Here is a 12,684-nt window from a genome sequence, read left to right on the forward strand (position 1 = left end):
CACGTTTTGTGTGTGTGTGTGTGTATGTCCGGACAAGAATCTTTGTCAGTTAGATTATGTTGATCATGATTAGAACATTCTTATCAATGCGGCCATCAAAGCCCACTTATCCCACCCTGCCTGAAAATACTGATACCATTTTCAAAACAAGACTGAACTATTTGCTCTCTTATTCATTTCGTTTTGTTAACGAAGAAACAGTAAACTTCAGTGTTTAAATTATTCATCTCGCCTTTTTCAAACAACCCTTCCATAGCAATAATTGAATTATTTTATGCTCGAATTGCATGCCACATCAATCGAATTGCAATGTATGCCACAGAAAAAATATTTCAATTGTCTGTATTTTTCAAACACTTGTAAAATATGGCATTAATTTGATATATATTATGTTTCACTAGTTAAAACGTCTATAGTAATTGTGTAATCCAAATCTTGTTCTAAATTGGTTTTTCGCGAAAATCATTATACCGATAGTTGAGTAATCAAACAATTTACCAAATAAGACATTGAAATAAATAGGGTTAAAAATTAAAGTGGCAACTTTAATAGAATAAAAGATATTAAAAGTGAAGAATATTTTTTATAAAAAACTTTTATATGACATTATTTTAAATCACCAAAGCCTTACTCGTGGCGTCCAGCGGATAGTCGCCTAGTTTAGGTGGGCATTGTATCACGGCTAGCGTTCCTGCCAGCGTAGTGGGCCAGCAACTCAAAGTGTTCCAGGTACTGTTACAATATATCTGTCCGTCATCTGAAAAAGAAAAGGGATTCATAGTTCAAGGGATATACAGAGTACGCGAATAAGACTGGCTGTAAAAAAAAAAAAAAAAAAAAAAAAAGAATAAATGTCAAATATTTCCCTAACTTTATGACCGATTCCCTTTTTTTGTTGTTGAAATAATAATGATAATAGGAAGAAAAAGAGGAAGAAGAGCAACAACAACAACAACTAATGGTCTATTTCCAAATGAAAAAATTAATTGCTGAAAATCGAATGGGAGTAAAAAGATCACGATTGAAATGCACAGCAACCGTTGCAATGTATACTGGCTTGAAGTTGCACCCTTTTCCTGATAAGCATGCTTAAGGAATATCTCTTTTAAAAGCATGTTCGTAAAAATTAATCTGAATCATTGGGCGTGTGAAAACATCCAAAAATGTTTTATTGTATTTCACTTTGATATCGCCGTCTCCATTTAACTGAACAGCACTCATCTCTCGTACAAATGGCCGAGAAACTGCAGTCCTTTCGTTATTCTAGACTGCTCTTCAAGCTTGTACAACATGTACATCAAGGTCACAGCTGCGATAAATCTGAATCATCCCGTTCAAATATACACGTGTCTGTCTAAAACATGGCAGGTCCAACATCCTCATTAACGTGAACACCCATGATTCATAAAGTTCACTTCAAAACCCTATCTCAATATTAAGTCTAACTTTTGGCTGAATGAGAATTATTTTTTTGAGATAAGTCACCTTATTTCTGTGTCACCGAACACCAGAGAGCGGAACGCTACGCCTGCAGTTAGTCCTTCAGCTGTCGCGTTTGGTGATAAATCTCAATCAAACAGTTCTCCGTACATTAAATCATAAGATCAACAATAAATCGTCTCCACTGAGACTCGAGGTTATCTCCATGGGGTTATAGCACCCACAGAAGTGTGTCCAAATACATGCCTAGGGACTTAATGTGACAGTGGCGTTATATGTTATTCGGTTTTAGAGGTGCTTTCCGGTAAAATGCGAGTATTTTTTTAGCTCGGTGTGTATGTCAAATAATTAACTGCCACCATTTCGCGATATATGCCTTGAACACATCTCGCTGACAACCAAGGTGTTCTGGGATGATACTTGCTCAGCTTCAAAGTGGATAATCTCACACGTAAACCTTAAAAAACAAACGAAATACAATAAAAAAGAAGGGGTATCTAGTACACTTGATATAGCGTAATGTACGTAAACTCACCGTCTTATCTGTTCTAAGCGATTAGGATATCTTGCGGACATCTATAGATTAGCTTATTACTATGTGGGACGATAAAATAAACGCTTTTTGCATAAGGTGCAGCTATTACTACTCTGAAGTTCCATTTTGTCACCATACGTGGATTAATGACTTAATGGCATCGTTTAATGTGATGTAATGGTTCACAAAAATGTACGTGTACAGTTATTGGTCTATTACCTTCAACAAGGATATTATGTATTTGCATTTGTTGTTATGTTACTTAATGACAACCTTACTGAAAAGGTGATGGACATATTTTGATAGAACTTCAGAATAGGTCGGAAATGAGCTATCTAAGAATTGATTTGATTTTGTTGGTGATCCATCAATTAATTAGCTAATTAATAATATAATGAATTACGCTTCCTTGGTTGAGGTCTGCGTGAGTGCTTTTATGATTTTTATGGGATTTATGTGCTTAATGCAATGTAATGTAATGATTTTGTAGCTCAAATTTGTATTGTACAATAATACATTCTTCCCTTGACGCAATTAACTTTGTGAACGTCTTTTTTGATTTTCTACATATAGGCCTGCATGCACCGCACATGTTTATATCTTCTAGGTTGAAATGAATATGTTTATATCACTACAGCGACACCTTGTGAACCTTCTTTGTACCCAAAACCTACCTGTTCTTGCGATTGTTTGGAAATTACACACTGGTTCCATATCAAAATCGTCCAAGTCCCTATACAGCGCCGCACATGTACAAAGGTACAGTATAATCCTAAATGGTCAACAACAATTGTTTATAACTATAATTAGCACTGATATTACTAGAGCGGTAGTGGACAAATATACTCCGGTTATGGTGCTTAGGATGACACGAGCACATTCATCATGGTTTTGATCCAAGGTATCAGGTTACGTCGTGTCAGCTGCCAATATCAGATATTTTTTACTTGTCTAGTAAAGAAGATAAATGACACTTTGCTTGGTACGGGTATTTCTGTAAGTTAACTGGAGCGAGTGACACCAATGCAGTGTCATGCCCCCCCCCTTCGCAGAGCACACAAAAATACACCAATCCTATTCACCGTTGACTTTGATGCGTTAATAAGAGAACTACGATCCAAGAACCTAGCTTGTTTGTAAACAAAAATACCCGGATGAACGCACCTCAACGCTACGGCCCTCCTGTCAGTGAACTTTTCGCACCTCCTGGTTGGCGGTTAAATTTAGAGCTTCCATCGCGTCTTCAGTCATTCCACGCGCACTTGCCGCGGCACGCGTTCCTTCATTAATATTTTTAGTCGCTTTCCTTACAAGAAAAACGATACGTTTGTTTTCCTATGTGGAGAGGAGGTATAGGTCAAACAAAGGTTATGTCAGAGCAAATTCGAATGTGATGTAAAAGCTTTGGGGTTCCCATTAAGGAACATGATACGTGCCCGTGCTTGTACTTCTAATTTACATTCTGCGCGTGATTAAATGACGTTTCGGAAAAGCGTTGGTAGCGTGGGGTGGTTGTGGAGGGAATAAAAAGCAAGAAGGAGTACACAGTGCCGTAATTTTCACATTGAAACAAGGAAATTAGAGAACTTTAAAAGTGACCTTTATTTTGACCAAATTTTAAACTAGTAACTTTGCTTAACAATTTCATTGAGATTGTATGTACAGTATTACTCAAATATTCGACAATGATGACATATAAATTCACGCCAAAAAAGAGTTAAATGTTATCGACATTCCTTCTTATACCTCAAGTTGTTTACGGATTCTTCCCTTCACATGAATGATGAACACTTAGGGTCGCCATGCTTCACGTCCGGAAAAATCTGGGTATCTATCCGAATAATGTTTGTTTTAGAAATAGCAGCAAATTCTCTCTCTCTCTCTCTCTCTCTCTCTCTCTCTCTCTCTCTCTCTCTCTCTCTCTCTCTCTCTCTCTCCCCAGGTAGGCCTACATATACATTTCATGTACTGCAAACCCATCTATTAAGAGCATGCATCCGTTGTTTCGTTTAGTGATTTGTTCAAACTTGGATACATTTGATTTTGATTTTCCAATAAGCTTTAAAAATCTCATCAGAATGATTCTTGCCTTAATCCGCTAACAATTCTGTTGATCGGAAGACGGCGGTTCGGAAGAGAAGTGTATGTGGGAGGAGTTTAATAACGATAAGAAAATTTCAACTGTGCCAAGAACTAACGTAATCTCTTTGCCTACATACACTATATATAAATTACAATATCTTTAAGTTTTATTTTTGAGAGCAGAATTAGCATCGTAGTTTCACAAAATCAATTCAATCTGATTTTTTATCAGAATTTTTCTATTTTCAGAAATGATTCTAGCGTTATTATTATAGTAAGCAATTGTGCTTCACATTTATAATGTTACAGACGAACCTATATTTTATACACCCCCCTTAGGTAAGCTTATTTCAGGTCAGAGTTAGCAGTCTAGCATGTACACAATATCTAGAGAGCATTTCACATTGTGTATATATTTACGTGCATTTTTATTGGGGTTTATATTCGTTAAAACGCCACTAAAACAACTCCGAGTGACCTGAATTTTTTTCTTTTCCTTTTTAAAATTTATTTTGGAGATTGGGGATTGGGGTTGTGGGGGTCAGGACCCAAATATGGATGCCTAAGATTAGAGGCATTGGGGACACGAACCTTATGAATCCTGTAGAATCTTCGTTTTAGGTAGGCTGTTGACGGACATGGCGTTTTAATATAGAAAAGAATTCATGCAATGTCGGATTCTCGCTAGAAGAGAATCCATACTTGAACCCGATTAAGACAAACTGATTACTGGACTTTGAACACAAGTGAATAAAATTCTTTATGCAATGATTACACGTATATCCAAAGTCCGACTCCCCCCCCCCCCCCCCCCTCTCTCTCATTTTTTTATTATTATTCAAACAGCTGGACATTTCTCCTAGCTATGTGTCAAAACCTCATAAAAGGCGCACTTGCTTCAACCGGTATTTTATTCAATATTACTCAATCCTTCTCTGCGACTAACAGCACTAGAGTAGCACTACGGGTATTGCATCAGAGTAGTATTGTCCTCAAATCATCACGATGAAAACTCAGAAACACTTTGCTGATAGAAAGTAAGCATGATTTGCATAAGTGAAATCTTAAAAACTTTCCAGAATATTCATAACTATTGTTAGGTCTTGTTAAAAATCCCCGTCTTTAAGAAAACAGCTGATACTGGGACTGTGGCGTTGAACTTTGCCTTGATTGTGTCTTTCCGCCGGTCAATGATCCCCAGGGTAGAATAGGCGGTCTCGCAACACAAGTACTAGGTAACTTATCGTAACGACGAATGATTTTTTCAACGGTTGATTACCCACGGCCTCCCAATCAGAGACCCACGGAATGATGTTATGGGTACGTTGATTTCTCGCAGTTGAATTGAAAGCATTCTTGATTTTGAGCTCCAGGTATTGGCTTGGCTTCTGTTGCTTGAAGAACAGCAAAAATTATAGTGTCTTTACATGCCGAATTTGAAAATCTCTCTCTCTCTCAATCTCTCTCTCTCTCTCTCTCAGCTTATATCCCTCTCTTTACGTGATAAGGATAAACTATATAATTTTTCAGACCCCCAATAATTAATAAATAAATGATAAAACAGGTGCGCTCTATTAGCGAAAAAGTAGCTGAACACGCCGTCACAGTCACGTGACTGCAATGTCGTCTGCCCCGCACTTGACTCTGCCGCTCCAATGATCATGTGTCCACTACAAGGCTTCCTAAAAGCTCTTTTGTGTACTTCCTGAAGAGACCACCGCTGCGTTTGATCACCTATCAGTTTTCAGGGTAACTAATGCAACAAATAATCACCAGTTGAGACCGCGTGGCTTCCTCGATCCTGATTGTAATACCCCAAACGCGTATTGATAGTCAGTGTTGCATCACAACGAGAACGGAATTAATGAGTTGGAATATAAGATGAATACCAGATCCCTCGAAACGTTATTGAAAACGACAGGAAGGGACACTTCAAAGAGGTATACGAGTAGCGTAAACGAAATTGAAGATAACTGTGTCTCCTGAGGAATTCAATTCGCAACCTGACATCCTTTTTCGCTCTCATGTTTGGTACGAGCCGCCAATCAAAGGGACAATGACGGAATTTGTGTCTTTGGAGAGCAAAGAGGACTCCATTTCGCTGGCACCTTTTGGAGATGCCTTTTGACAGCGGGGATTTTCAGGCCTGATCACACGCATCTAGCCCAACAAAACTTAGTCAAAAATCGCCCTCATATAAAATCATTTCAATATATTACACCACATTTTCAATTCCAAGACACATATTCACGATGAAACAAATCGATATTGATTCAGATTTTATGAAAATAAAATGGACACTAGATACACGCATTGAACCAAATGAACATCTTTCCTCTTACACCCGAAATGTCAAATCTAAATGTGGTCTTTGTAACTTTAAAATGTTTATATTAACTTAGTTAATAGATTTAAAATATCTCATGGAAATATTTTCGCTGAAAAATCTCCCGTGAAATTGCCACTTTTCACAGCATGCATACAGCGGTGACAACCATGTATCTATTCAACCTTTTAGTAGGGAATATGGGCGTCGTTTTATGAATGGGTCTTTGTACAGCAGGAACCTGTCTCAGAAAAAAAAACTTTGCCCAAAATTTGTGTTTACCAATTTGGACTCTTTGGACTGAAAACAATTCAGAAACAGTCCACATAAATGGAATATTGCACCTGCTGTTGAAAAAGGATTATGTGTCTGACTAATACTCTAGTTCCGTGGACTATTATGGGGTAACCTTGAACTAAATAAATACATTTATTGGTCTAAAAATAAAAAAACTTTCTTTCTTTCTTTTTTTTTTTTTTTTTTGGGGGGGGGGAGTGCCAAATGTCTTTTGTGGAAGCAGGCCTGGAACGTGCAACATGCGTCACAAAGGTGCTTTTTTCCAGATCATAGCAGAAACATGTTTATTCAGCTTTCGTTATTTCATTGTTCAGTACGGCATGGTGAAGAAGCACAATTCTCTGGAAACCTAACCGTATTGGTGCTACGGGTCAATTTTATATGACAAATATATGTGCTTGTGCAACAAAACCCTTAAGACAACCTCTTTTTTAATTTTGGTTCCAAATATTGTGCTTAACTTTAAGCATCCATCCAAAATTGGAACTTTTTCCATCAGAAAATGTTACCAACGATGTTCATCAAAAAGACGAGGGCATCTTAAAAGATGCCAAATGTTGTTAAGTATCGCCCAAGAAAGACTTAAGTATATTCGAAGTTATATTAGTGCCTCCTTGAAGGTATTATTTGTCGCAACATCAAGGTATCTCCTTCCCAAAGGATGAAGCAGATTATTTCGTATCAGACTGAAAAATGCACCACTTAACTGTAATTTGCATATTCCCAACGATCGCACTTCATAAGACTAGAGCTGTGACATAATCATATCTCAAAGTAGGGTTTATTTTACAAAAAAGAGACGGACAAAACAGATTCCACAGGCCCTACATAAAATACACACTATGTAAGGCCCGTTGGTTTCTTTACTGTCAGCAGTTACAGAATGATATATTTATATTGCTTATAGTGAATTTTCATGGAATTGTTATTTATTGTACTAACACTTTTAAAAACCTTACTGCTCTGGATGTTAGCCACATGGGAAGAAACAGAGATGGTTCGCTGCTAATCTCAGGCACGTGGGTTCAAAACCTTACAATATATCCAATCCATTAATGGATACAGTGTCATGCATGTATTGCCAAGTGTCAAAATGGTTATACTCGCTGCGAATTGAATCCCACTTAATGCTTGTATAAGGGGCAATGTTTCTTCCTTAACGATGTACTTAGTGTGCAATTACGTGAAAAACACAGGTAAATGGGCGTCTCAATCACCAGTTCCCTGTCAGGTGAAAATTGCATCAGCCAATACACGTGCCAGAACGGAGGTAATCGCCCTTGTATCCAATTTGTTTCGTAGTTCGAACCTGTTTGTTAACGGTAAGAAACTTGGGGTTTTTATACCTAAACGACATGCAGAGTAAACATATGTGTTCTTACACTCAGCTAATTGGTGTCGATTTGCCTGCCTAGTTGCTCTGTGCGTTGATAGGCGGAATGACAAATTTAATACCGGCACCTACGCCTCGCGACTGGACGCCTTGTTGCAGAGTGCGCATTGGGACTCCCAGTCCTATAGGGCAATGGGGAGATAATTAAAAGCTTTCTGCTTCCCTAAGTGATCATCATGATTGGATGGGGAAGTATGTGACTTGCGAGGTGATGCGTTATGCAATATGTTTGACAATGTTTTTTCCCACTTTTAGCCCCCAACTGGCGGAAATGGCTTTAGATATTGGTTTGTTTGTGATTTGAAGAGATATATGATAGGTTCACTTCGAGTGAATGCAGTGCTCGTTGCACACAATTTCTTTTGTGAGTATACTCAAATAAGACTTCAAATATAATGGGATTCATGGACGCAGCTGTAAACCAATGTCACCTGCAATTTTCACGTGTAAACTATCCTTTGTCACACATGTGTTATGGCATATATCGGTTAACGTGTAGGTGTGAGATTACGCTGTTTGTAAAAATGGTGTATAAATTGCGATTCATGAACTCCAAAAGAGTGACAACCTTTTCTGACAATGATATCGTAAATTTACGATAACTTACTTCGTATATATATATATATATATTCCTGACTTTTGTAATCTGAAATATTATTTTTCACATGTTTATTGATGATATAAATGAAGTATCTCTGGATTGAAATGATGACAGGATTGAAAATCCCAGCAAATATGAGTAGATTGCATTTATGAATTAATGCCCCTCTAAACATCCATCTATCCCTCCCTTCATCCATCCATTTATTATTAGTAAACTCGGTTAAGTCAAAACCGTATGAGTTAAAATACATGTCTAGTTTTGTTATTCTTTGACCAAAATATAACCCTCTCACCGTCGTTTCTAACCAAGGAGGCTCGCGCCACATCTATTATTGGAACTGTGGCCTGAACTATTGGCAGCCACATGAACGGCAAACCTATCAAAACAGTCGGTCAGTCAATATGTCATAGTGATTTGCCGTTACCAACGGGAGCACATCTTGATGAAAAGCCAATACAATCAGTGTGTGCTCTGTAATGCCCTTTGCGTTGGTTGGAATGCAAGTCCCAAAGCGCAAGTCTTTTTCAATTGGAAGCCATGTTAACAAGATGTCTTAACACTCAGGCATTTATACATATTTAACTGCACACATAAAACATGAATGCTAAGTACTATGTGAATTCAATAATGCATGCGTGTTCTATTTAATCATCTATACGAACAACCTGCTCATCGTAAACCACTTCTGCTTCACTGTAATATTAGTATTTCTGTTTACATGTAGGTGTAAATTAAGTTGAAAATTCACAGGCAAAAACACACCTGATATCTAACAATACGCACACGCACACCGCTGCTGTGTCGATACTCCTTACATCTCACACAAAATTGAACGTTGTCTATGTAAAAGTAAAGTAAGATATCGCACCACTGATAACGTTGAACCGAGGCGTAGCAACTGACAGTTTTACAAATAAGCTATCACCATTTCATTTATTATTCTCTGTTGGTGTTATTGTTATAGCCTCCCTCCCCCCAAAAATTGCTTTTAAGAATACATTATTAAGTGCAAATTTCATATACGAATGTGTGCTTGTAAACGTATTTAGTATAGCTCTGTTTTCATGCCTGATTAGAGAATTGCCATATGTGCATGTGTGCACATGTCATTGTGAATGACAAATGTCGAAGCACACACGCGCCTCTGTTCGCGTTTGCGTACATGTGTGCGTATGCTGTTCGTTTGCACGTAGAAGTGTGCTTCCTTGTGCTGATTTGAAAAACATCGGAGAAGACATACGGCAATTTCTGTACCAAGCATATAGTTTCTTACTGTACGCTTATGTGCTTTCTGCGAAGATGACGTACGTAATGTAGCAGCAAGCAAGAAGAATCTGTCCGGAATTTCGATTAAATCGTAAACAAGCAATTATGGCTTTTCTGGCAACAAACAGAAGAGCTTTAATAGGGGTTCTCAATTCCACCCGGACTTCATCATTGTTATTTACACTGGTTGCACAAATACTTTTTAAATCCTATGTTTATCTTTAGGTTCATAAATGAAAATATAAAATAATATTTACGTGAATATACATATGAATATATAAAAATAAATACATGATTGAATAAAATAGATAGAAAATTGTCTTTACTAGTCTTCGGAGAAATTATTTAAATAGAACATCTACAAATAAATAAATAAATACATCGTAAAAGAGCATCAGTAACTCAAATGTCAGACTCACTTTATGTCCGATCACACAAAAATTATGGTTAACGTCGAAGTGATTCCTTAGGTTTCTTGTCTCACAAAGTCCCTGGTTTGCTTAATTGTAAAAAGTCAAGGTTTCCATTCAAAACAACTGAAGAAACCTTTTAATGTGGTATTCGTATTTCTTAGAAAACTTGCCTCCGGTCATGTCAATGTTTTTCAAAATAAACAACATTTTTGTCAATTTGAATGGCAGTTTTGCTCACTTTTTTAACACAAATTTTAAGCTCAAGTCAAAGTCACCTCGCTTATTTTCATAAATAGACATTTCTATGACGGATTCCATTTCCAGTTTTTGAAGAAGAAAATATCACTAGGCCGGCAATTAAAACAACTACCAGCCTCCTGTGTCAATTTGGATTCGATCTTTGACGCTAATTGAAAAAAAAGTTCATATTTGGAAATAGAGGCTTATCTGTTGCGCCGGAAATGAAAATATCGCCATAATGAACATCTACCAAAAGCAATGTAAACTCCATTATCCGGCTCTGCGACAAACATCCTATGAAACGACTACAGCTCCTTAAGTCCATGATTGGAATTCCCAACGCGGAGATAAAGTAGCCGCTATTTGGATCAAAACATGAGGTGCATTCAGACAAGGTATTAATGGTACGACCAAAGGACCAACTAACGTCAGCACTGTTTTAGCTGTCTGAGACGCATATTGACGTACCTTTCATCAAGCCAAGTTGTTTTCTGTTCGAATTTATTTTGTTACATTAGTTGTTAGATGCTAGATTGATCTAATACTGACGCTAAAACGGATGGATTACTCGTTATATAATTTGGGAATTGGAAGTCGGTCTTACCCTGCATGCTACAATACGGCTTGGATGAAACTACTTGGATGACGTCATTACACAGATAAATAGTGCTCTGTGCATTGCAAACATATTACCGTTACCGTTGACGTTAATGTACCGTCTTAATTGGACTCTTTATATTATACGCACATTACTTTGAGAATTAGTCTCCAGATGATGGGCAACGGCTCATAAACGCAACACTTAAATTTACTAACCTTTGGTTAAACGCATCGACTTGTCTCAGATTAGATGAATTTGAAATAAATATTATCCAAGCTTTCTGTTCAAAAACACAAGTTGCCTTTTACTTTATTTCCCCTTTCCTTAGTTGATTTCAGTTTTGGTTCTTTCTCTTATTTATCGTTCATCGATCCTTCAATTCATACTCACCCACCTATGCATGCATGCATTCAATTCTTCATTGCGAATGTCAGTCATTCTTTCACTCACACAATCCTTCATTCATTTTTTTCTTTTTTGTTCATTCTTCGGAGGATACTCATCCTTGTACCGGTATAGTCAGCAATATCACAGTCTCTGGTAAAATGGACCATTTTACCCTCTTAGTTGGCCCAACTTCAGAAATGCCATACATCTGGTTCCGAATTTGATTCTAAGCGGATCTTTCCGGTCAAAAGTTTTCAAACACCCTGATTCTATCTCCCTCCCCGCGCGCCTACGGACCTGGTACTACATAGGAAAAGAAGAGAGGTTCATGTGAAGTCATTCTAAATTCCATGGTGTGCACTGTTGTCTTAATATTTGTTATCACCTGAGCTTCGAGGTGTTCAGACAATGAGTCGTTCCTCAGCACTGCCAAATATTAGTGGGAGCAAGGTAGTGTTCAGCAGAGCCCAGCAGGGTGGTGAGGTTTTTTTTTTTTTTTTTTTTTTTTTTTTTTGCAAATAAATTCACGCCGGATAGAAATGTGCAGAGAACAGTCAGGGAAATTTCTTTGAGTTATAGTGTGAAAAATACCTTTGATCCTTGTAAAGGGTGGGAGCACTTGTACATAGGAACACGTACATGTAGTAGTGCTATCCCAGTAAAATCTGTTATACAGGATTCTCTCTATCAACTTAACCACCGATCGTTACCTATGTCAATCGTTATGCCCACAGAAAGCACACTCTGCAGTTAACTCAATGCTGTCTTTACATCGGATTGTGTAACAACACGTAACGCCAAATATCCAATTATGGATTGAACGCAAATCTTGCTCGTTACCACCTGGTCGATAGAGCTGGAAGTTAAGTGAATGAAGTACCAAATTGCTCATGTGGGGTAATCACTATACGTTACTTCAGCTCTTTATTGTACCTCTCTCTCTCTCTCTCTCTTTCTCTTGTGTTTCCCTTTTGTGACTTGCAAATTGCTAGAGAATAAATCATGTTGTAGGTGTAACGTGTGTAATTCCAGAATTCGTCTACAAGTTCATTTGCACGAACGTTCTACACACCTTTCGCCACTTTTATCATGAAGTCCAG

The 12,684-nt window shown here is 37.6% G+C and overlaps 2 protein-coding genes across 10 annotated transcripts in view; one reads left to right on the forward strand and one right to left on the reverse strand.

Moving 5' to 3' along the window:
* The window catches only part of LOC106165350 (testis-expressed protein 10 homolog), an 87,853-nt gene that overhangs the window by 67,377 nt on the left and 7,792 nt on the right, over window positions 1-12,684 (forward strand). The gene's annotated exons all lie outside the window — the stretch shown is intronic.
* LOC106165372 (corticotropin-releasing hormone receptor 1) overlaps window positions 1-12,684 on the reverse strand; it is a 71,598-nt gene that overhangs the window by 9,093 nt on the left and 49,821 nt on the right. For 8 of the 9 annotated variants that reach the window (XM_087012845.1, XM_087012850.1, XM_087012848.1 and 5 more), the window contains one exon: window positions 632-757. In XM_087012845.1, coding sequence (XP_086868971.1) covers window positions 632-757 — 126 coding nt within the window. Of the gene's footprint in view, window positions 1-631; window positions 758-2,649; window positions 2,982-12,684 lie in introns of those variants that run through there. The other variant, XM_087012851.1, reaches the window with a different exon arrangement.

The sequence above is a fragment of the Lingula anatina genome, chromosome 5 (genome assembly GCF_051362555.1).
Source record: "Lingula anatina isolate TDL-2025a chromosome 5, LinAna3.0, whole genome shotgun sequence".
NCBI lineage: Eukaryota > Metazoa > Brachiopoda > Lingulata > Lingulida > Lingulidae > Lingula > Lingula anatina.